The sequence below is a fragment of the Dicentrarchus labrax genome, unplaced genomic scaffold, assembly GCF_905237075.1.
Source record: "Dicentrarchus labrax unplaced genomic scaffold, dlabrax2021, whole genome shotgun sequence".
NCBI classification, from domain to species: Eukaryota; Metazoa; Chordata; class Actinopteri; family Moronidae; genus Dicentrarchus; species Dicentrarchus labrax.
The window spans coordinates 24,446,939-24,470,082 of record NW_026136722.1 but is presented as its reverse complement, the minus strand read 5'-3'; the positions used below and the strand labels follow the sequence as shown (position 1 = coordinate 24,470,082).

The 23,144-nt window shown below is 42.3% G+C and overlaps 2 protein-coding genes across 3 annotated transcripts; both read right to left on the bottom strand.

The window, feature by feature from the left end:
• Positions 1–1,369: 1,369 nt before the first annotated feature.
• Positions 1,370–10,303, bottom strand: hoxb7a (homeobox B7a). Its single transcript, XM_051389195.1, has 2 exons — positions 9,626–10,303; positions 1,370–2,978 (listed from the first exon to the last, which is right to left on the bottom strand). Exons 1-2 carry the CDS (start codon positions 10,188–10,190, stop codon positions 2,704–2,706), a joined length of 840 nt encoding a protein of 279 aa, XP_051245155.1. The 5' UTR covers positions 10,191–10,303; the 3' UTR covers positions 1,370–2,703.
• Positions 10,304–15,522: 5,219 nt separating this feature from the next.
• hoxb8a (homeobox B8a) lies at positions 15,523–22,923 on the bottom strand. Of its 2 annotated transcripts, none has more exons than XM_051389191.1 (2): positions 21,640–22,923; positions 15,523–15,991 (listed from the first exon to the last, which is right to left on the bottom strand). In XM_051389191.1, exons 1-2 carry the CDS (start codon positions 22,070–22,072, stop codon positions 15,546–15,548), a joined length of 879 nt encoding a protein of 292 aa, XP_051245151.1. In that variant the 5' UTR covers positions 22,073–22,923; the 3' UTR covers positions 15,523–15,545. The 2 variants fall into 2 exon arrangements, with proteins under 2 accessions (XP_051245151.1, XP_051245152.1); XM_051389192.1 differs by having other exon boundaries at positions 15,523–15,988.
• Positions 22,924–23,144: the final 221 nt, after the last annotated feature.

Genomic DNA, 23,144 nt, shown 5'->3' with positions numbered 1-23,144 from the left:
TTTACAGTATTTTTTGTGTGTGCTTTCAATCGCATCGCATGGTCTTCATCAGCGGATGGAGCTGCCTTTTATTAAGAAAAAAAATTGGTTATAAGTATCAATATTGCCAGGAATGGTACATTCATGTTCATCTGTCAGTGTTAAAGATGTAGCCAAAAGCTGTCGGACGCTTTAAAGCAAAACTCACAGACGTCATCTTGTTCATAAATACTTCTTTATTATAATATTATATATTTATTGTGTTTTTTTTAGGGGGATGATGGGAGCTCAAGCGCTGGTTGCACTACTGCTAAATAAAGACGCAAAGTGTAAATGCTGAAACGCTATTGAGCTAATAGCTGTAACAGTGGGGAGTGAAAGCCCATTAATACATTTAAACCTGTAAACAAGGTGAGGGTATTTTAAGAGCGCATTGGCACTCATTACTGTGCTTTATAATGTGTGCAAGTCATGATTACGCTCTCAAGTCAAAGTGAAAAACCTATAAAGGACGGTTAGAACTTAATAACTAGTGTGTGTGTGTGTGTGTGTGTGTGTGTGTGTGTGTGTGTGTGTGTGTGTGTGTGTGTGTGCGTGTGGTATAATGGATTTTTTCCTGCAATACTCTCTCTTCTGGGAGAGCATTTTAACTGATGAACAAATGTAAACGTTTTTCATTTGTGAACGTAAATAGTTGAAGTTAAAGCTGTTAGATAAGCAGTGCCAATGTCCACATGTCGAAATGTACACACACACACACACACACACACACACACACACACACACACACAAAGAAGCTTCAACACAAAGACAGTTTTCATATAAAACTCAATATGCTTAAATGTGGTCTGAATGTCTTTGTACAAACAGGTATTTTCACTTGTGAAAATCAAACATAGGTCCCAAATTGAACTCACATGTGAATTTTCACATCTGATTTATCTTCTGTTAAATGACTTCTGGTTTCGGGAGAGCTCAAAGTAATATGAAAACTGAAGACATCCTCCATCTGCTGGGCCTGTCCTGGATGGACTCTCTATCTCATCTTGGGGAACTACTTGATAATGATCCCAGACTTGTTCCTGCTCATTCCAACAAAGGCAGAATAATGGAAACTAAATCCAAACTGGAGTGTGACTGCATGATAGAAGTGCTGCTGAGGCACACATTTTCTAGTGCATTATCATCTTAAAGCTTTAGTGATGACTTGTTATTGTCCTAAACTGTCTTTATTATTATTTATTTATTTATTATTACTGACAGAACTATAGCGGCTGTAGTCTTATTATTTTCATTTTATCTTCCAGCAGAACCACAAATAGCCTATGTGAAACTCTTAAACAGTTGCTAGCCAATATTTACTGATGAAACAGGAGACATGGCAACAAGCTTATTGTGGTTAACTTTTTTATTATATACATACAAGAAAAAAAAGTGCATTTATATAGCTCACACAACATGAAAACACTGGTGCACTTACAACACAATAACACATAATCAAGCCTAGAATTAGTTTTAAAGCATATAATCCAGGAGATAACTGAACTCCAGAAGATAGCTCACACTCACACAGACAGGGTGTCATTGGCCGGCTTTCAAATATCCCTTTTAATTTCATGTGAACAGCAAAAATGTTTTTTAAAATCAGCGATAGAATGAAAAATCGCCTTACTGTTGTTTAATAGAGCAGCTTTTATCTGGTTGCACCATCAAATACTTCTGTAAGTTTGAAATGAATTATTATATTAAGTATCTCAGCATTTAACTCTGTGTACTTTATGTACAGTGTGTTTTTGTGTCAGCAGCTTTATAATTGAAATATAATTAAACCCATATTCCTTTTTAAAACACAATTGCAAACTGGTGCTAGTCTGGGCTGTGTAGATAGCATTGATGGCACCAAGGTCATACAGTGATATTAAACATTTTGGCTCTTTTAAGGCAACTTGACCAAATAAAGTACATGTTCTTAGGCAAACAAAGAAGCATTTTTCACAAGAAATACATGACTGTAGAGAAGAAGAATAAAACATTTAGACCATAAGGGAGATTAAAGTAACAGATATTCTAACTAAAATGTATAAAATGTTCAGATTTTTATCTTAAATACTCAGAAATTGTGTAGAGTTTGGTTGGTGGCCAGACAAAAAGAAAATTCTTAAGTGGGTGGGGTTCTGAGGAGGGGGGATTTGGACTCAGTGTTTCTAAAATATTGAGTGGAGCCTAATAACCTCATAGCGTCTAATATTCTAATAGCATAACACAAATACACAGCTAACAATCTATTCCACCCCTGTGTGGCTTACCTTGCACAGTAGGTATAATGAACACTACCAATAAGCTTTGTATTCACAGAAATCACTAGTGCTGCTGTTTCACTGAGTGCATCTCTCTTTCTGCTGCAGATATAACATCAATGAGTCTATATAAATGTCCAGGCCTCAATAGAACACACGCTTTTCTTGTCCCTGCGGTCATTTCTGCACTTTTAGGACAGGACTAAGAGACACAAGGAGCAAAAAACATCTTGGTTATGTTCTAAATGTGGATGTTGTTTTACCACCTTGTATTAGCTATCTAGAGATGAGGCTTATATAATATAATATAATATAATATAATATAATATAATATAATATAATATAATGATAACCTGACTGCAGAGCAAAGGTCACTTTTCTTAAGAGCTCAAAAATCAACTGTTTGTGTCCGTTAGAGTCATTATTATTACTCCTCATCATCATCCTCCTCCTCCTCCTCTTCTCCTTCAGCGGTCGGTAAAGCTGCAGATGGGGAGCCGCTCCCGGCAACCCTGTTCTCCTTCTTCCATTTCATCCTCCGGTTCTGAAACCAGATCTTGATCTGCCGCTCGGTGAGGCAGAGCGCGTGCGCGATCTCGATCCGCCGCCGCCGCGTGAGGTACCGGTTGAAGTGGAACTCCTTCTCCAGCTCGAGCGTCTGGTAGCGCGTGTACGTCTGCCGCCCGCGCTTTCTGTCGGCACCTGCACACACAAGGACGACATATTATTCACCCTACCGAGTAAGTCTGGCTGATCATGAATATTCTAACAATGACTTCATGTTTTTACAGGGTGATAAAGAAATTGCAACCTCATGGCTCACTGCATGCGTTAAACAATATGTGAAATATACTTTTATTCATATTATCTATAGGTAAGTCAGTTTTCACAAGAACAAGAGAAAAATAGATTAAATGTAAGGGGTGATGAAAATATAAACTATAAATCAGAATTTTGGAGTCACAAATTTGAGATAATCTTTAAAACATGTCAGACTTTTAAGTTACAGTAAATGCAATTTGGATATCATAATTTTGAGTTTTGGCTTACTGTATTATTTTTGGCTTAAGGTTAAGTTTAATAATTTGATTCAAGCTACTATTACCCCTCTGTTCCTGCAAAACAATCAAAGAAATTAAATGTAAAGAGTGAGAAAAGAATGGTACTTGTGTGTAAAGATGTAAAAATAATAAAATAAAAATTCTGATATAATGAGTTAAAAGTGTTAATTTAGTTGAATATTATGAGATGGGAAAATAGAGGTTCGTCTGAGCATCTGCACAATGAATCAGGTGCTTCTCACCAGACTCCCATGGAAAAAATGGTACAGGAGTAACTTAATGTGCAGCCTATTTGAGTGTTCCTGTGCCCCATTTTGTCTTTTAAAAATGACTTTTAACTTAAAGGTATGAGATAGTAAGTATAAAGTATAGTAAAAATGTAATTTAAACATTTAGAAACTTATAATTGTGAAAAATAGTATCTTTAATTCTAGCATTCCTAACATTCCTATTTTGAATCCCCCAAAGCCCATATTTCCCTCCACTTCACTGATAAAGTTTTGAGTTGCCTTCTGAAAGGAAGTTTTACTTTGGAATACTGTGTCAACTGTAAAACCTAACAACATACAGTGTATTAATACAAGTAGTAAGCTAATTCTCCAAAACATTTTAGTCACTCATTCCCATGGATTAAACCCAACTCTCAAATGAATTGTCTTGTCTGAAACTTTTGAGTCTTTTGTGCAGCATTGTTTGTGCGGTTTGTTACATTGATTAATTTTCTTTAAGTTGAAGGTATATATGTAAGCCCCAAACCCCCAAAATTAACTGGCTGCCAATTTTGATAATGTATTAAATGTAAATTGTTTTTTTTGGTCATACATCAGCTGTTTTGATAGGTATAATTTGCTTTAGTATAAGAAAACTAAGTAAATTCAATTTAAGTTATAACTTGCATTAAAGGTAGTCTTTTACTTTATTCAGATAAATAACACATTTTAAATAAATAAAAATGTAATATGAAAATCTATGTATTTAATATATGTAAAATATTTACTAGTTTTGAGTTCTTGACTGAATTAAATCAGTACAATGAACTTAATTTACTCAAGTGACCTTAACAATGAATAACTTGAGTAACTTGTACTGAAATCAAATATTTTTTCATGCTTTAATAGTTGGAGGTAATACATTTAAATCTTTTAAGACAATCTGTTACCTCTAAGAATTTGGGTTGGACTAACTCATCAGGTTTTACAGTGTATCAACAGTGAGCTGGGAGCTCGTTTTGGAGCAACTTAAAGCTGGCTGTATTATTAGAAATATTTTATTTGAAAAGTACATTGTCTATAAAGGTTTACTTGTGCTACGATGTTACTTACTAATATCTGTTTTCATAAATCATATTTATATTTTGTATATATTATTATAGTTTTATCACAAGCTATAATCCAAACCTAATAGTATTCCAAATTTAGCAACATTAATAAACATTTAAAACTATTTTATAAATAAAGCCTCTACTGTCTCAAACAAAAAGTAATACATTTTGAAATTACATTGATTTAAAAAAATGAATAAATAAATACTTTCAATCACATCTTTGTATCTTGGAGTTGTTAACTAGCCTCAATCCAAACCTGGTAGCCACTTGTTGCCACCTCCACTTCCTGGCAAACACATTTGACTTGTGGCTTTGTAAACACCGTAAAGCAGTTACTAAATGATGTGGTTGGACTGTGGGTTCAGCTGCTGTCTGTCTGGGCCCCTGTTCAATATTTACCTCACAGTGTTTTAGCCTTAAAGCAGATTTTAGTCAACTACATAATTAAAAGGATGGAAAAGAGGGCAAAATGTGACTCACTGTGGCCACAGATGGAGCCTCCAGTAGGAGGATCAATAAAAGAATATGCTGAGAGTCAACAGACATGTTAGAGCATTGCTAATGGGATTTAAGAGAAAGGGAACAAAACAATCCACTGCTCCTCATGTGAGTCAGTGCTGAGTAAGACCACAGAAACCATGTTGACCTTCTGTCTTCACGAGGTCACACAGCGCCTGAAGGTTGAAGAGAAACTGGGTCACATTTTCACAGCTCAGAGGTCGTCTGCGGGCCACACAGACCTCGAAACTCTGCAGATTCCTTGCGCAAAGGAAAAAACTCTTCTGCTGAATATCTGGCTTTCAGATTAGTCTGGCAGAGGTGATGTAGGGAATTGAAGTTTGAGCTTCGGATGCTGCTGTGAAGTTTCTGAAATGTATTCTTTAAAATCAGAAACTGGCAACAACACAGACTCGGTTTTGGGGTTGTGCTGAATTTCTGCTGTGGAATCTGTAAATAGACTCACCCTGCAGGTCAGCTGAGCAGCAATAAAAAGCAAGGAGCAGCCTGTGAAGAATCAGCCTGGGCTTTGTGACTGTTTGTGCCAGCATTAGCTGGTGTTTAGTGAAGGCCCATAAATGTGTGATGGAAGATTTTCTGTGGAAATCCTCACAGGAGCGAACAGTAAGCAGACCAGAGGAGCAACGAGGAAACACGTTGGCTCATCTGATGTACAGCTTACAATCTAAATGTTTTGTTGTGTGTAATCATGAAAGGACTGTATGATGATTTTCATCCACATCGTTGCAGCACAGATGCTTGATATAAATCTTTGGGACATAAATCCTCCGACTGTCTGTTTTCTGTGAATGAGCTGAAGAAAGGAAATGGATTTACCTTGATTTGATATTGATTTTCAAAGTCTACAAGCTCTCAATGCAGACACTGTCCTGGCCGTCATTTGACACTACAGGCAAGAGCTTTTTTACACTCATACAGTATATGAGGAGGGCTGGAGCTACTACTGAGGACACTGAGGTCATGTCCTCTGCCTTTCCTTCTGGGAATTCGGGGTTTTCGGCAACCTCGGAGGAGTTTACATGCTACAATTCAAATCTTTACATGTGGTTTGTATTAGAAAGGATGATTCCAGTATTTCTCCATGAGAACGTAATTCCTGGCAGTGTGGATATAGCTTTGGAACAGCATTAAGACCCTCGTGTTGAGAAATAACAGAAATATATAATTTAATATAGCTTTAGATAAATACATAAATGATAAAAAACAAAATGGGGGAGGTGAAAGGGAGGTATTTCTAAAATCCTGCCTGTGGTCCTGTGTGTGAAAAAAAAAACTTTTAATGTACTTCACTTCTAACAATGTTTATGATCTTTACTGTGGTTGAGTGTATTTCTGTGTGTGATGGTGCATTCAGACTGGTCTCTGAATCAATTCACTGTGCAATAAACCTCAATAATAAACATCACAGGATGATAAAGCTTTTAATTTGAAGGTTTTTTGTACTTGTTTTTTAATATTTGTTACTCTCTCTCTCTCTCTCACACAGTTTATCAAATAATAAGAGACTGAGTAACAGGCTCCTTGGAGTCACTTGATGTCTTTTCTAGCTGCAGCTCTGCTTTTATTTTCTGAATGTCTCCATGTCACTTTGGAGTTATTTTCTGTTTTCTTCTTATTTATTTATTCATTTATTGCCTTACGTATTTATTTGACTAAACACTCACACTTACTCCTGTGCTGCTCCATTTAATGACATTATATCAACTTTCTATTTCATGTACTTTTTATTTTGAATTCTTCCTTATTCATGTGAGTGAAAACATGTCTAAAAAATCTGAGTTCACTTAGTTCAGTATTGTTCGCTCTGTTTTGTTTTGTCCCTGACAATAAACACTGATTCAAGGGGTAAAGAGTAAAATTAAAAATAAAACATATTATCAATAAAAAATATATGTATTTGAAAAAATGATGAAAAAAAAATGGGAGTAAATTAAATATAAAACTATTTTATTATACTGATTACCTCCACACAGCCCAGGTAATCCTCTGAGATAAGCGCAGTTACATTTCTTTCCGCATGATCATGTGTCTGCCTGCAACGTCCCCGCGCGTGTGCGTCTTCGTGTGTTTATGCGCGCGCCACAGTTTATTGAAGGCAGCAGTCAGTATGTGTGGGTGACTGAGTGTCAGCAGCGTGGAAGTGTGCGTGATTAAGTATTTCTATGTGAGTATGTGTGTGTGTGCTTATCTGTGGACAACTTCCTTTTTGCTGCCGAGCGCGGTGATAGTTTGTGCTGCGCGTGTATGTGTGTGTGTGAGAGAGAGAGAGGGAGCAAGAAAAAAAGAGAGAGAGAAAGAGAATTCATCTCCATTGGTAATATTTTTCTGCTCTCGCGCTGTCGGCGGTGATTTATTTGCGCTCCAACTCGAGATGGAATTCTCTGGCAATCAACAACAAGAAGGGACTGTATTGTGCTCTCTCTCTCTCTCTCTCTCTGTCTCTCTGTCTCTCTGTCTCTCTCTCACACACACACACACACACACACACACACTGATAGATAGAAATACATGTATAAAACAAGTAGTGTTTATGTGAGAGCTCGAGCGCCTCCTTTAATAAGCGATCGTGTGTTTGTCTCATTCGCCTGTGTTAACGGGAGCATCCGGGACCTTTCCCTCCAATCATCCTCTGAGCCTTGGACTGGAATCGGATCTAAATTAAAATCTATAAATTCATTATACAGGCTGACTGGGTTCCACCCCACCACAGCCCCTCCCTACACACACACACACACACACACACAAACACAAACACACAGATAGAGCTTTCCATAGTGTGTGTTTTATTTCCATATTTTCTATTTTCCTTTATTCCAAATCACTTGTCCTCATTAACTTATAATTAATAATAATTATATAATAATATTTAATAAAATCCGTTGCCTTCTCCACAAAAGAACCAATATGTTTGTCTTTATGAGCCTGGAGCAAATAAGATCCCTTTTGATTTCACTCTCTTTATCACTCTGGTCTCCAAATGAGAATCACTTACCAAAAAAACACACACAAAAAACTGCACTCTCTATCACACACACGTACACGGGGCAGTGGGACAGGAGGACGGTACGGGGACGGAAATTAATGAGGAAGCCTGCGGCGCCAGAGAAGCTGACCAGTAGCTGCCAAGAGGCTCCTGCTAATGAGGAGGGACCTGATTTCTCCAAAAATAATTTCACGGTGAGTTTGATTGAGCTTTGTGTGTGTGTGTGTGTGTGTGTGTGTGTGTGTGTGTGTGTGTGTGTGTGTGTGTGTGTGTGTGGTGGTAAGTGGTAATCATTTAGTTGAAAAAAAGGTTACCTGATTATCTTTAATGATGGACCTGTTTTGCACATGACCCAGATTTACGCACATAAATACTATAATAATAATACTATACTATACTAACATAATATATTAACATAAATATAAAAGCGCATGGCATCCACTCAGTGGCGCACTAATGGACACGCTTTTATGCCTCCTGTGTGATTGCTGTTTTTTAAGAAGGACGTCTCCTTCACTTTTACGCACGAACACTCTCACCATATTTCCCGTTTTTTACGCGCCACCATTCAGCATTTTAACGCAAACATAAAAATGCTCTTTGTGCTCTTTGTGCTGTGTGTGTGTGTGTGTGTTTGTTGTGGTTCGAGGCTCGCGAGGCCCCACATCCATTCAGCATCCAGCCCGTTGCTGTCGCACAATACCGCTTTTACAATCGGGGGAAAGGGCAGGCATTCAGAGATCAAACCCATCTGCTAATTTATAGTGTTTATAGTATTAGCGGATTGTGGTGACAGTACAATAGCACAATGGGCTTTCAGTGGGTCAGCTAGTACTGACAGAGAAACACAAGACTATCAGGTAGGAGAGGCTGAGCTGGGCTGAGCCAAACACTTAACCGTAAGAAGAAGAAGACTTTTTCTGGAGGTTTTGGAGGTTTTCTTCACTTTCAAACACTTTGGAATAATACTGCAGCCACCCCTGCGCTCCACTGCCCCCCTTTTAAACACAATACCACCTAATGAATATTCACCAAGTCTTAAATTATGGTTTTATGGAGGTCGCAGAGCCATAAAAGATCTGCAAAGAGAGAGAGAGAGGTTGTAAAAAAGTGACAGAGAGAAAGAGACAGGCAGGCATAGTTCAGCTACCGGCAGTGGCCGCTGCGCAACCGGGCCAACAGTTTAAAGAGCGTTTAACGTAATTAACATGCACACACACCTCTCTCTCCCCCTTACACACACACACACACTATCACCCATTCCTGTAATCATCCCCTCTTTTCCCAACTCTTCTTAGTAACCCCCCACCCCCTCCCTCTCTCCTCTCTCTCTCTCTCTCTCTCTCTCTCTCTCTCTCTCTCTCTCTCTCTTTCCAACTTACCTGTGAGGCCTCGCAAATTATCTAATCACCTCTCACAACATCTCCATCCCCACCCTCCTCCTCCTCCTCTCTCTCCTCACCTGTGCTTCTCATCCAGGGGTAAATCCTCAGCCCTTTCTCGTTTAACTGCCGCTGCTGCTGCTCCGGGCTACTCTGCCTCCTGCAGGCCGGCTCAGGGAACCTGTCGGTCAGTGAGCACAGCTGAGGCCGACCGGGGAACGGCTCCGCGGCGCATCCCTGCAGAGAGGAGCACAGCTGCTCGGCTCCCGGCGCGCTGTATGCCCCTCTCGTGAGCACTTCGGCAGGGTTGAAAGGATGCGCTCTGGGCTGAGTACTCCCGCTGCTCCGGTTCAATCCCGAAAGAGACAAACAGAACGAGGAGGAAGAAGAGGTGGAGGGAAAGGAGGAGGAGGAAGGAGAAGAAGAGGGAGGGAAAGAGAGCCCTCCGCTGCCTCTCCCACTGGAGACATGGAGGTGATATCCGCTGGACACGAGGGCGCACGAAGAAGACACGTCAGGAGCAAGAGAGGAAGAAGAAGACTGGAAGGGAGAAGTTGGAGAGTCTGTGAAGAGCAGAGCGGAGCAGCTCGCAGCGGCTTGTTGGTATTTAGAAAACAGCGCGTTGGCGAAGTCGAGCGAACTCATAATTTGGCCGCCGGTGATTTGTAGGCCCGGGGCGCTTTAGTGTCGACTTTTTACGAGGCACCGTGAATTATTGGTGAGGTATTACTGTCTAGATTTACACCAAAAAAAAAAGTCACCCCACCCCACTCTCCTCCTCCCCTCCCTCCCATTGCCTCGCGGACCACGTGATCTAAGGTCCATGTGATGTCAAGATGCCCAATGGCCGACGGGGTTTCCCTCCGGATGCAATATTGTAATGGAAGAAATTAGCTGCAACACACAGGGAGTGACCGCTGCAACACACACACACACACATACATACACGCACCCAGCATTCAATAATAGAATCAATACGCAGCAGCTCGGAACGTGTCCACTAATCACCGAGCGCACGTTGAGCTGGAAAACAAAACGGCTGAGGCTGACAAACATCCAGCTCAAACTTAAATCTTTGCTGTCCTGCTTTACCGGGTTAAGTCGTGCGCAAAAAAGCGGAAAACACCATTAGATGTGATATTGATTAGACTTGGAATGGGATGGCTGTCGGCACGTGCGTAAAGTTGCCGAGAAGACTAAAAAGAGGAGATGGATTTCCCCCGTTTTCCGCGAACGTCGTCTTATTCCAACTCGCACTTTGTAGAGACCACACGTGCAGAAGAGAGGGTCCCACACAGCACAACAAAACGGGCCGTTGTTTGCCGCTGCTGGCTGCTCTACCGCAGGCAGAGTAATAGGTGGAGACGTATAAACAACATTGCAGGAGTGAGGGACGTTTATGGAAGCAGTCAGACGTGTCACTTTGAAAATCATTCTGCAATAACGCTCACAATGAAAGATCGCAGCTGCTGCGGCCACAAGAGGCCGCGTTCCACTTTAATTCAACTAATAATCAAAACATGAAGAATTACAGGTTAATATTTCTTAGCTCTGTGCCATGGCTCATGAAATATTGGAGCTATAAGCTAGGCAAACTAGAAACCTGAGTGTTTGTTGAAAGCGAGCGAGGGTTTATCCATTATACTACAAGAAAAGACGAAGCACATTTTACGGTCACTGGTGCTATGAGTGCGGGTGTGTCTCCACTCTGCAGCTCATTCAAGACAAATCACCTGCGCCTTTGAGTTCAGGTGTGATTAGTTGTGGTCCCTGGCACTGGATCCGGCAGAGGAAACTCACCTGGCGTGCAGGTGCTCGGCTCCGTGCTCATGGTTCCGTACCCCTGACTTTGACCTTTCCCTGCCACGCAGCACTGAGTTCTTCGAGATAAAATCTCTGTGCTCACTGTAATGTTTAACAGGTCAAAGAGGAGTTATGCGTGCGTACACATCCAGTAATTTGTTTTTCTAACACAAGGGATTTGAGACAATTAAAGGATTCGAAAGAAAATGTTTGTTTGATCACACTGACAGAACTGCACGATCCTTTACAAGTGGTAAACTCCACTTAGCTGCTTTACTTTCTTTTAAATGCATTGTTTTGTTTGTGAGCACAGCTTAGAGGTATCATGCGTAAAACCTCTCGTCCTCACAGTGCCATGAAGTCATTTACCTTTACAAAAAGCCAAGTGTCATGTCCCTGTTGTTAACTCATACACTGGAACAGAGGAGCTTCGACTATTCCGTGCATAACATCACATGCCCGCTCCACTATAATCACAAATGAGTTCACATCCCACTGAGAAGATGTGATTTAAAAAAGATATTTTGTTCGCTCTCACACAGAACAGGTTCATACACTGTACATAACAAACACAGTGATCAGTAAGCAGCAGATAATTCCAACAGAACGAGAGAAAAGCTTTGGGTCTGAGGATGATTGAAAGTTGCACTGTTGGTAGTGCCACCTTCCTGGAGCTCCAGGTCCATTTGGTCATTTGATAAAATGCCAGTTTGTCAGAATTTGCAACACTAAAGTACAATATAAACAAGGGCTGGAACTGCCTAACCTTTTGGCCTTACCTTTCATAATCCCCGTTATTATTATATAATGCTCACAAGGTATAGACTGAAGCTGTGTTTATTAGTTTTTTTATATTATTATTTTTTTTATGTGGCCCATTTCAGATTCCAGTGTGATCAGGTCACGGCCCCGAAGTGACCCGCATGATGAACGTAGATCTAGAGTGACATAAAGGTCACATGAATTCTGATGACTGTTCACACTGAGGACGCATTGCAAAAAATAAAAATAAAAAAACAGACCCGTAGCGGATTTGAACCTCATATGAAAGTGTCTCAAATAAGAATTGATAAGATCAGATTCCATGTGATTTGTGACGTTCACACTGTGAGGAAGAAAAAACAGATCTGAGTTGCAGTGTGAACTTAACCTAACTGACAGACAACCTGTGGCAAGCTGTGGTTACAGCAGAGGATTACTAGTTTTAGAGTCATATAATGAAGCTGCCATGTAGTGTACCATGAGGAATGTGTCGGGGTATCAGTTGGGGCACAACAGCAATTTTGGGGACTTTATTCCGGCCATATGCAGATTCAAATAGAGTTGATTTTAGCATATTCTTATATTTCATAATGTCAGACACTGAACGCTTGTTTCATAAAGGCTGGTGGACCATGATAGATATCCCAAACAAAGTATATGTTGTATTTTATAAACCAAACCATAAAGTTTCAATTGATAGAACCTTTTGGACAACTCAAAGTGGCACTCTAACAACTGTACCCATATAAGTTCGGTTTTCTGGTATCAGAACCCTGATGAGGTAAAAAAGGGTTTGGAACCTCTGGAGCCCACACTAACTACCCACACACATTGGGCTTTACCGCTTTGATTTTCTGTCCGTGAAGTACTCTTTATGAAAGTGCGACACATCCTATATAGCCCTTTACCTTGAGCAGGGCTGTCAAAGACGGCCATTAATACTCGTTTTCTTATATTTGTTTGTTAAAACCTAAATTTAGCCACAAAAAGTTGGAAAAAGCCCGCAACAGCATTGTAAAAGTGCAACTGAAGTGCACTATGACGCACTCTTAACTTTAAAACTGGAAGGACTCCGGACTCAGTGAGGAAGGCACATTTAATCCGCTGCCCATTTGGTTATCTACAGCTCGGTGTATGTGGAGCCTGCGGCCTCACACCCTTAACCGCACACTCCCCCAGCTGTGTTTGACTTCCTATCTGAAGCTCTCCACGTGAGACAAAAGTTATTTTCCCAGTTAGTGCCTGGAAACCTTTTATTTAGCAGATATTTGTTGGTTTGATGACACTAGGGATTCTCCATAGCCTCTGAAGCTCGGAGTCCAGTGTACAAAGATATATATGCAGGAGTAAATATGAATGCTCAGTGTGTTTGATCTTCCCATATGGAAACAATCCGAGCTCAAGTCGTCATCGTGATGATGATGGAAGGCAGTGTAATGGTGAATATAGAGGCCTGTAATAATGTAAGTGGAGGTGGAGGACCAGGCCATAAATAACGCGATGTTTGGATAGGTTGTGGATTTGTGTGTGTGTGTGTGTGTGTGTGTGTGGGTGGATGGGTGGGGGGGGTGAAGGGGGGGGCGGCGTCTGTTGTTTTTAAGTGGAGATTTCCGAGTCGAGGCTTAAATGTGTGGCCTCGTGAACTGAACGGTTTTATCAGTCTGGGTGCTGACAGAGTGTACAGAGAGGAGAGAGACACGGGAATGAGAGAGGTGAAAGGAGGAGAGGGGGTGAGAAAGGATGGGGAGAAAGGAGGGGAAAGGAAAAGAGGGAAGCTTCTTCTCTAATATTTCTTCACTTCTTTCCCACACCATGGCAACCTCATACACAGTGTGCCATTTTGGCAATAACTTGCTGGCAGTTCAACTAGTGATTCAAAATAACCATTTCCCCCATTTGTTTATGTAGTTAAACCTACTGAGGCTACAAAACCATGTTAGGCCTAAAAGGAAAGGAACTGCTCAGCTGACACTCACCTGTCAAACATATTTAGTTGTAGTTCTTATTATTGTTTTGAATCTGAATTTGCAAAGCTACCCTTGAATATATTAGGTGTCAATATTAGTCATAAATATAGATTATTGATGTTTATTAACAAACGTTCAGAGACGTTGTTGCATGTTATTTTAAGAGTGACCTGGATAACTGTTATCCTGCTTGGTGCAAAACCCTCACCGGGACTCTAGGCAGGTGTCTGACTGATGGACATTTTATAGAACACATTCCTGTGAATATTGTTTTTGTCCTGTAAACAAGAAGGAAACTTTTTTGCAATAAACTCAATTGAGTGGCACATTTTGCTGGAATCTATTATAGTTTTTGGTCATATTTTGTTGTAATCTAACTTCTTTTTCTGCATAGCTTTAGTTAACCAAACTATATCCCTCCCTTGGGTAGCTTTGTTGTAGTTCCACTTCTTCCAGTGTGAGGTAGCTTGCAAAGCTTTCCCAGCACTGCTGCTTCTTAACGGACATCTGAGTGAAAGACAAGTCAAACAGCACAATAAAACCAACCCTCACACTCATAACAGAGCTTCACATCAAATGCAGCACGCAACATTTGTATTACATTTTTACTCGTTTTTTATTTTTATGAATGTTCTCCTTTTTTTTTTAATCTGCACTGTGCGCATGCTTTTTACCCAAAAAGAGAAAAGGAAGACAACATAAAACAAACACCATCGATCAAAAAACGAACTAAAACGAGAAACGACAATTAGAGTGTGTAAAAAAGAGACCCGACCTACTAAAACGGCATAAATAGGCAGTTTCATGTTGTTGGAAATTTCATTAATTGCTACGCATCATCATCATCATCATCATCATCATCATCAACCATTGCCATAACAACAACAACAACATAGAAGTGAGAAGTACAGTAAAAAGTGCACCATCATCATTTTTTAACTTAAAAACTATACAGCTGCCAAAGATAAAGTTGTTAATGATAAACTTCTAACAATATAGAAATGTTTCCACGATAATTGTTCCACAAAGAAAGGAAGCTATCATTTTTCTTTCTTTTTTTTTTTCTTTTTGTTTGTTTTAAACACTAGAGTAGACTATGTTTGTTTGAGTTGGATTGATCCACCCCCGAACCCATCCATTTTATTTTTTTAAAGTTCACTTTCTTGCTTCATTGTCTCATGTTTTTTTTTTTTCCTTTCCCGCGCTTTGTACAGTCAGCAATCAGAGAGCGCGAGGCCCCTCGAGTCCGTCCAGCTCGCCGGTCGCCATTTTGGAAACTCCAAGTTCCTTTCCATCGATTGAATCGTGGAGACAGCGGGGCAGTCCTGTGGCCTCAATTAAGACAAAAACAGCACCCACCCACCCGCCCGCACCCACCCTCACCCCATCCTGTCCAACATTTACAGCCTCCTCGCCCCCCATTTCTCTCCCCTCTTCCTCCCCCCCCTTCATTTCACCACTTTCCTCCCTACATTTGCTTGTGGGTTTTCTCGCAGCAATCCTCATTCACAGGGGCCTGTGACCCCGCCGTGCCCGCCACAGAGCTTCCTCCTCCTCCGCCACCTCCTCCTCCACCACCACCACCACCGCCGCCTCCGCCGCCACCTTCTGCACCTCCTCCTCCTCCCCCGCCACTTCCGCTGCCATCCCGCAGCTCCTTCTCCCTCCTCTCCCTCTCCACCGCCTCCTGCTCGCTCTTGCTGCTGGGGAACTTGTCCTTGTTGTTCTCCTTCTTCCACTTCATCCTCCGGTTCTGGAACCAGATCTTCACCTGCCGCTCCGTCAGCGCCAGCGCGTGCGACACCTCGATGCGGCGTTTCCGGGTCAGGTAGGGGTTGAACAGGAACTCCTTCTCCAGCTCCAGAGTCTGGTAGCGGCTGTAGGTCTGCCGGCCCCGCCTCCTGCCCGCAGCTACTGGGAAGAGGTGGGAGGGGGTGAGGAGAGGGGGGACACGGGAGAGGGGGAGACTTTGTTAGAGGCAAACTAGGTACATTCTTACATCTTAGTGGTCCATTATCTCCGCCCTGCCGTGGAAAGGTGATGATAAGGATAATAACTGTGCATCCATTATACTGTGAAACCGCGATACTTTCTGAGATGGTTATTATACCCTGAAATGATCAAACCTGCTACCTTGTAACATCAGTTTTCTACGACAGCTACAACATGTCGAGAAAGAATCATGTCACATCTGAAATAAGTGAAAACACAACCCACACAATGTAGACAATATTATATAAAAATGTCAATAAATACTAACATAATAGTCCCAGGTGACATCTTCATACTTCTTTATTTGTCCAACCAACAACCCAAAACCCAAAGATCTCTCAATAAACAGTCACATCACACTTATACAAAGCAGCAACTCTAAAACTGAAACAGAAGAATATTTGTCTTTCTTAAAAAAAGAGATGAACAAATAATTGATGAACACTTATACTGATTGAGAAAACCAACAAATTAGTTAACTAACGATTAATCGACTAATCATTTCAACACTATATTTTAGAACAAGTGATGACAGAATTCCATAACATTTGAAACTATAAAGGTTGTTGGTTAGGGTTTGGTAAGTGTGTGAGGTTGAATACTTCTGTTTATTTGACTGATGTTAGGAGGAAGTACTTCTGTTTGAGTTATCCGTCAATGAATTCCTTGGTTCTCTGCCTGAGTTAACATGGTCAACATTTGCCTTTGAGTTTGCCAGAACGCTGTGATCCAAAATACACTGATAGATGCTCATAGATACACACTGTACATGTATACATAAGACATAGTTTTAGTAAAATCCACATCAGTGCACGTTGTAGAATCATGTGATCCTCATGTGACTTTAATGTCCAGGGGTCTCTCTCTCTCTCTCTCTCTCTCTCTCTCTCTCTCTCTCTCTCTCTCTCTCTCTCTCACACACACACACACACACATACACACGCACGCACACAAACACACATTATTCTTACTACTACTCTTTAAACACGAGTCCAAGAACAGAAGTCTTTCAATCCATACTCGCACCATCAGCCAACTGCTCAGTCATTGTTAAAAAAAGAAAAGGAACACTCTTATATAACGCAGACTAATCGACTGAGCACTTACAGAAGTGAACATGAATATTTAATGCTATAAATACACCGTAAACACTTTTAAAAGGAAAAAGGATCCCGCACAGCAAAGACCAGAACAGCGATTAAAGCTCTGCCTTTAATGGCGAACAAAGACTTTTAATTAAAAATGGTGCAAAGATGAAGACAGATAAAGACATATTATTTCCAAACCAACATCAGGTCATCATTTACTCTGCTCGCTCTGTCTGTTTTCGCAGCTTTGAAAGCAGCGCAGTCAGAGAACCCCGGTACTCACACAGACGCATTATAAAATTCATAAATACTTAATAAACGCACACGAGGTCAGATGTGTGTGCACATGCATTGGAGAAAAAGCTCATGACTTTTTTTCAATTAATAACCAGTGATAGCATCATTCATCTGCGTGTTAGGACCCAGGACAGGACAGACGGATGATGCCCTTGCACTGTATTTTATTTTTAATATTTCATACAAGCTAATTCCATCAAACTGGATAATTATAAATGCTTAAAATATCCTAATTCTCTAACCTTGGTGGTAGCACTGAAAATATCTGTTATTAAAAAAGATTTATGCTGCTTCCTCTACGGCGCCCCTAATAAACTCCACGTTATTTCAGTATAAAGAGGGCGAATAAAACTGAAAGCCTGGCAGCAAACTCCCGACACTTTACACTTACAGGACATTTGTGCAAGTGATTATATTTCCATAAAACTGTTTGTCTTCCTCTTCGATTATTGTACCATAAAAAAGGAGCTCTGCGCCGTGCACGGATAAAACATGCCAGCGATCATAAAGCTCTGAAGTGAAAACGGCTGCTTCTAAATCACTGATCTGAAGGGAAATTCTGATTTTTGCATCAATTGGCAAGTTAAACATCCCTAAAAAGAAAGGTGTTTTTTCTTGTTTTAGAAAAATTTAAGTGAATTCTCTGATGTCTACTATTCTTTCATAATTTCTTTTTTTTTAAACAATAAAGCGTCTGATCCTCCATCCACACACACACACACACACACACACACACACACCGTCCTTCCAGGACAGTAAAGTTTCTGGATTACATTAAGGAAGAGCACAAGGACTTTGATGGAAGCGCATTTACTGCTATAATCACATAGAAGTCTTATCTATTCTGATCACATTATATAAAGCCTGCAGGTTACGGGTGAAAAATATCTTCAATACCCATTGTATCTATAGACATATCTACCACGAAGCAAAGTCTAGCGCGGTGTTTTTCTACTTTTAAGAAAGTGCTGTGACTCTCATGGTCTCAACGTGTCTGTGTACGGACACAGAGCTGCTTTTTATGGTAAAACGGCCAGGAGAATAAGAAGACAAGGGAGTCTTTATGGAAAGGCATGAACTTGTAAATGATGTAAATGTCTTCTTGTATGTGTTATCTGTCACAGGGCTGGCGCCGTGATTTCGTGCTATAGGGACTAAAGGGAAGTGGGCGCCACATTCACTGCTGTCACCAGCCATGAATTAAGGGAAATGAGAAACACTTTTCCAGGATAAAATGACAGCACGGACGCTTTGATCCGAAGAGGTTTTGATGGAGCAACATGCACGGGGAATTTAACCCCCAACCCCGGCTGCGTCTGTCCACCGCACAAAGTGTGTGGAGATACACCTTCCATATACAGCAGAGGCGGATCAAAGAGCTTTCAGAGAAATAAATCCTAAAATCTGCATCATTTATTTGACATTTTCCTGTTTTAGCGTCAGCTGAAGGATTACATGCTCTTTAACGGCCTGAGAAAATGATACAAGCCTTGGGATTGTGAAACATTTTGAAGACCTATTACATATGAAACCTTTACGAAGCCAATTAAATAAGCCCTAAACAAATGCATGGCAGTTGGCAGTTGACATTTTGGAGGAGAGGTTTCCACTCCACAACAGATGCCAATGAGAGCCGAGGCAAAAGACACTAATACCATTAGAGACATACATTCATTCTTCGACCTAATCAGATTTTACTCTCCTTTTTTCATTTTAAAGTCGTACAGAGACAATGATTTATCAACATTTCCATCCGCAGCGGTAAAAGTCGTAAAAACGGCTCATATTCAGGAGTTTAGAACCAAACTCGGATATTAAACCTGCAGCTTCGGGGCTCGGGAGTATTTCAAGACATATTCAGCGAGCAGGAGCCTCCTTCGGTGCTGGGATTATAACATAAAAGGTGTGGAGGTGTGGAGGAGGCGAGATTCCTCTTTATAAAACAAATTATGAAATGTAAGCCCTCGTTAAAGGGGAATTTCCGAGGTAAACGGGGAGGATACCCGCCTCCGCCGCTGCGCTCCATCCTCCCGTTTCAGCCACAAAAGACCGTCCGCCTTTTTCTGCTATTATAACTAATAAATCCTCACGCTGAGCAACGATAATATCCCATCAGACCGTGCACGGGCTCTAACTGCGTGTGCACAAAGCATTCTCGGACTTGAGCGGCGCAGAGCAGCGCGGCTTGACACGGCTGGTTTCCTGTTTTTGCCTCGACTTTTCGGTCTGAGCTGCCTGCACCCGGGCCGGCACGCCATTAAACCCAAATATACTGTTTGAAAACTATTAATCATGGGACTAATCACTGCCATCGTTGGCAAAGAAGGACTGAAGCCCTTAAGAAGTGGTGCTCAGTGTGGCCGCTCGTATTTAAAAGCTGGGAATCATTTGAAAAGCCGTTACGCACACAGGGGAGCAGGTCGAGACAAGTGCTAGGAAAATATAACAGAGGCTTTAAAGATGTAAATTATGACAATGTACAGGCCGCACAAACAGGAAACCTTCAACGCAAATACACAAGGTACAACACACACACACACACACACACACACACACACACACACTGCTGGGAGGCGGTGGAGAGGAAACACCGTCTTCACAGTCTTATAAAAGCGTGCGTAAATGTGAATTAGCTCCTATTATTGCAGTTATCTGTAGCAGGTGGTTGGCACGTTAAGTCTTATAAGGATGAAGAGGAAGCAGCTCGGGGTGAATACAGACCTGGGTAGTTTTTTTAATTTATTATTTTCCTATTTTATGATCATAATCATGAAGCCACAAAAGTCCTGTACAGGCTATAACCCGTCTGCAGGCCCACTTTCAAAAATACAACCGAGAACATAAGCAATAAACTCTCTCCCTCTCTCCCTCCTTCCCTCCCTCCCTCTCTCTCTCTCTCTCTCTCTTTCACACACACACACACACACACACACACGCAGGCGCGCACACACACAACAGCACAGCACAAGAAATATGGGCTCAAACAAAATAGGCTACTATACACGTCAATCCATTCACGCTCTCTCTCTCTCTCTCTCCCTCTAAGTCTATGTCTCTCTAACACAAAAATGCCTTCTTGCGTAATCAGTCTTGTTGGTTTAAGCCATCAGTTATGAACTCGGCTGCCCCATAATACAAATAATATATTTTTTAAATCACATTCTTTTAAGATTTACAATCCGATCGTGTTGAACCAATCGGGCCTGATCCATATTCACAGGCTGTGTGTGCCACAAACACACAAAGACCACGAACACACACACACACACACACACACACACACACACACACACACACACACACACACACACACAAATACACACATACACACATAAGACACAAAAGCAGCCCAGCTTAAATTTGAAGCACACGGACAACACTTGTGAGATGATTTTGGTATTTGAGTCAGCGGATCAGACAGGCCTGAGAGTTTTGAGATCACACACGCTGTGAAGGTGCTAAATCCGAGTAAAAAACTCCCTTTATCCTCTACACACACACACACACACACACATGCACTGCCCCCCTGCTTTAACCCTATGGGGAACTGGCCACCGTGTAGCCAAATAATCCGGAGACCACAGGCAAGGCAGTAAAAGCAAAAAAGGCAGTAAAAGTTTAACCCGGGTCAGAGCTGCATGTCTAAAATGAGTCTGTGTGTCTGGAAACAACTACCTCCAACAACTCTTTCCCATCTGCTCTACGCAGGGGTTTCTCATGAAGAGGTCTCTGAGGTTCAGTTCTCTCTCCTCTGCCCCCCCTCTTCTCTCCACCAACTCTCGCTTATTTTGAACTGCTGTTCTCTCTCTCTCTCTCTCTCTGAGCTCCTACCCCGGCTCTCCCCGTCCATTCTCTCAGTATATGGCCGGGGCAATTAAACCCTAAAGTCATTCACAAGTTTTGGTGCTGCCAATAAAACCATAAACGTGCTTTTGTCTCCCGCTTTGAACTCAGGAAGCTGTAATTGCCCCGCTTAAATTGCTGCTTTTAAAACCACTTTTCCAACTTTTCTCCCCACTGTTTCTGCGTCTACATTTGTAGTCTTCTCCTCCTGGAGGAGCAGCTCTGCTCCTAACATGGATACTGACCTATCTGGGGGGGAAGACTCGGCACGATATGTCTCGAACAAGGGAAAAGATTAAAAAAACAAAAAAACCCAGTAGCCACGTCTGTGTGTTTCCTCACCTTGCGGCCTCATCCAGGGGAACAGCTGCGTCGGCGAGGGGCTCTGCTCGGTTCCCTCCGCGTCCTCGCCGCTCAGCCCCGGCGCGCCTCCCAGCTTACAGTCGCTGTACTGGACCAGATCCGCGTCCTGCGCCCCGAAAAGCGTCTGCCGTTGAAGGGCGTCGTATCCGTAGAAGTTACCCGGCTCGCCGTGGCATGTGACCGCACAGGGGCTCTGCTGGTACGGGTTACTGGGCAGCGTGGAGGCGCTGTGGTGGTAGAAGTCCTGGATCTGCGGAGCGTGCTGGAAGGTGGCGCCGGAGCCCGGGCCGTACACCACGGTGGGCCGGCTGCCGGCCAGGTCCTGCGCGAAACCGCACTCGTAGTAGTTCGGGCGTAACGAGTCCCCGCTTTTATATTTGGAGAAGAGCGAGTTGACGAAATATGAACTCATCTTTTTGTGTTGTTGTTTATTGTTGTTTCAGTTTGTGTTCGGCTCGGCAGAGACACAGTGGGACTGGAGGAGGCGACCGGCGGCTTTCAATTGTGTTTTCTTTTTTTTTCTGCTTCTGTCGTGCGGTTTGAGGCAGAGAAACACCGACACACACACAGACACGGAGGGGAGGGAGAGAGAGAGAGCGAGGCAGGTCTGCCGCCGGTGTCGGTGACCGTTGTTGTGGTGTTTCCCCTCACGGCCACAACAGACGAGCGGTGTGAGTAACGGTAACGGCAGCCAGCCAGAGCAGTAACAGCCACAGCCACCACGACAACAATAACAACAATCACACCGATTCCATAAAATCTCCAACGAGGAAGAAGAAGAAAAAGAAGAGGAAGGAGAAGAAGAGGGAGAAGTAGAGGAGGAAGGGCTCGTGCGCATCACAATTCCGGTGTTAGCGCTGTAAGCGGGAGCCCTGTCGCGCTCTCAAACGGGTTTTCCGTGATTTACTCCTCTGCAAATGAGTTGTTTCATATTTTTTCTCCCTCCCTCTCTCTCTCTCTCTCTCGCGCGCGCTCTCTCTCTCTCTCTCTCTCTCTCTCTCTCTCTCCTTCTGGCCCCGGTGTGTGTGTGTGTGTGTGTGTGTGTGTGTGTGTGTGTGTGTGTCGGTTTCAGGGATAATTTGCATCTATTATCAGCTCTTCATCCCATTGGCTTTTCCACGCACATATACACACGTGCACGAGCGCGCACACACTCAAGGTCTATTGCACTTTTTCTTTCTTTTTTTTTTGCGCCTGCACCCGCACGCGCCTGTTAGCCTAGATGATAGTCTCCCGGCGTCGGCTCCAGGAGCTCCGCGCGCCTGTGATAATGCAAACGGAGTGAGAGAATGAAGAAAGAAGAGAGGCGAAGAAGAAGAGGAAGAGGAGGAGGAGGGGGAGGAGGCGGGGGGTGAAAAAGAATAGGTGCAGCATCAAGCAAGAAAGGAGGAGGAGTGGGTGGAGTGGGGGGGGTTAATGAGAATTCTGCCGCTTTGCATCTGATCAAATGCGCGCACACAGGCACGCACGCACACACACACACA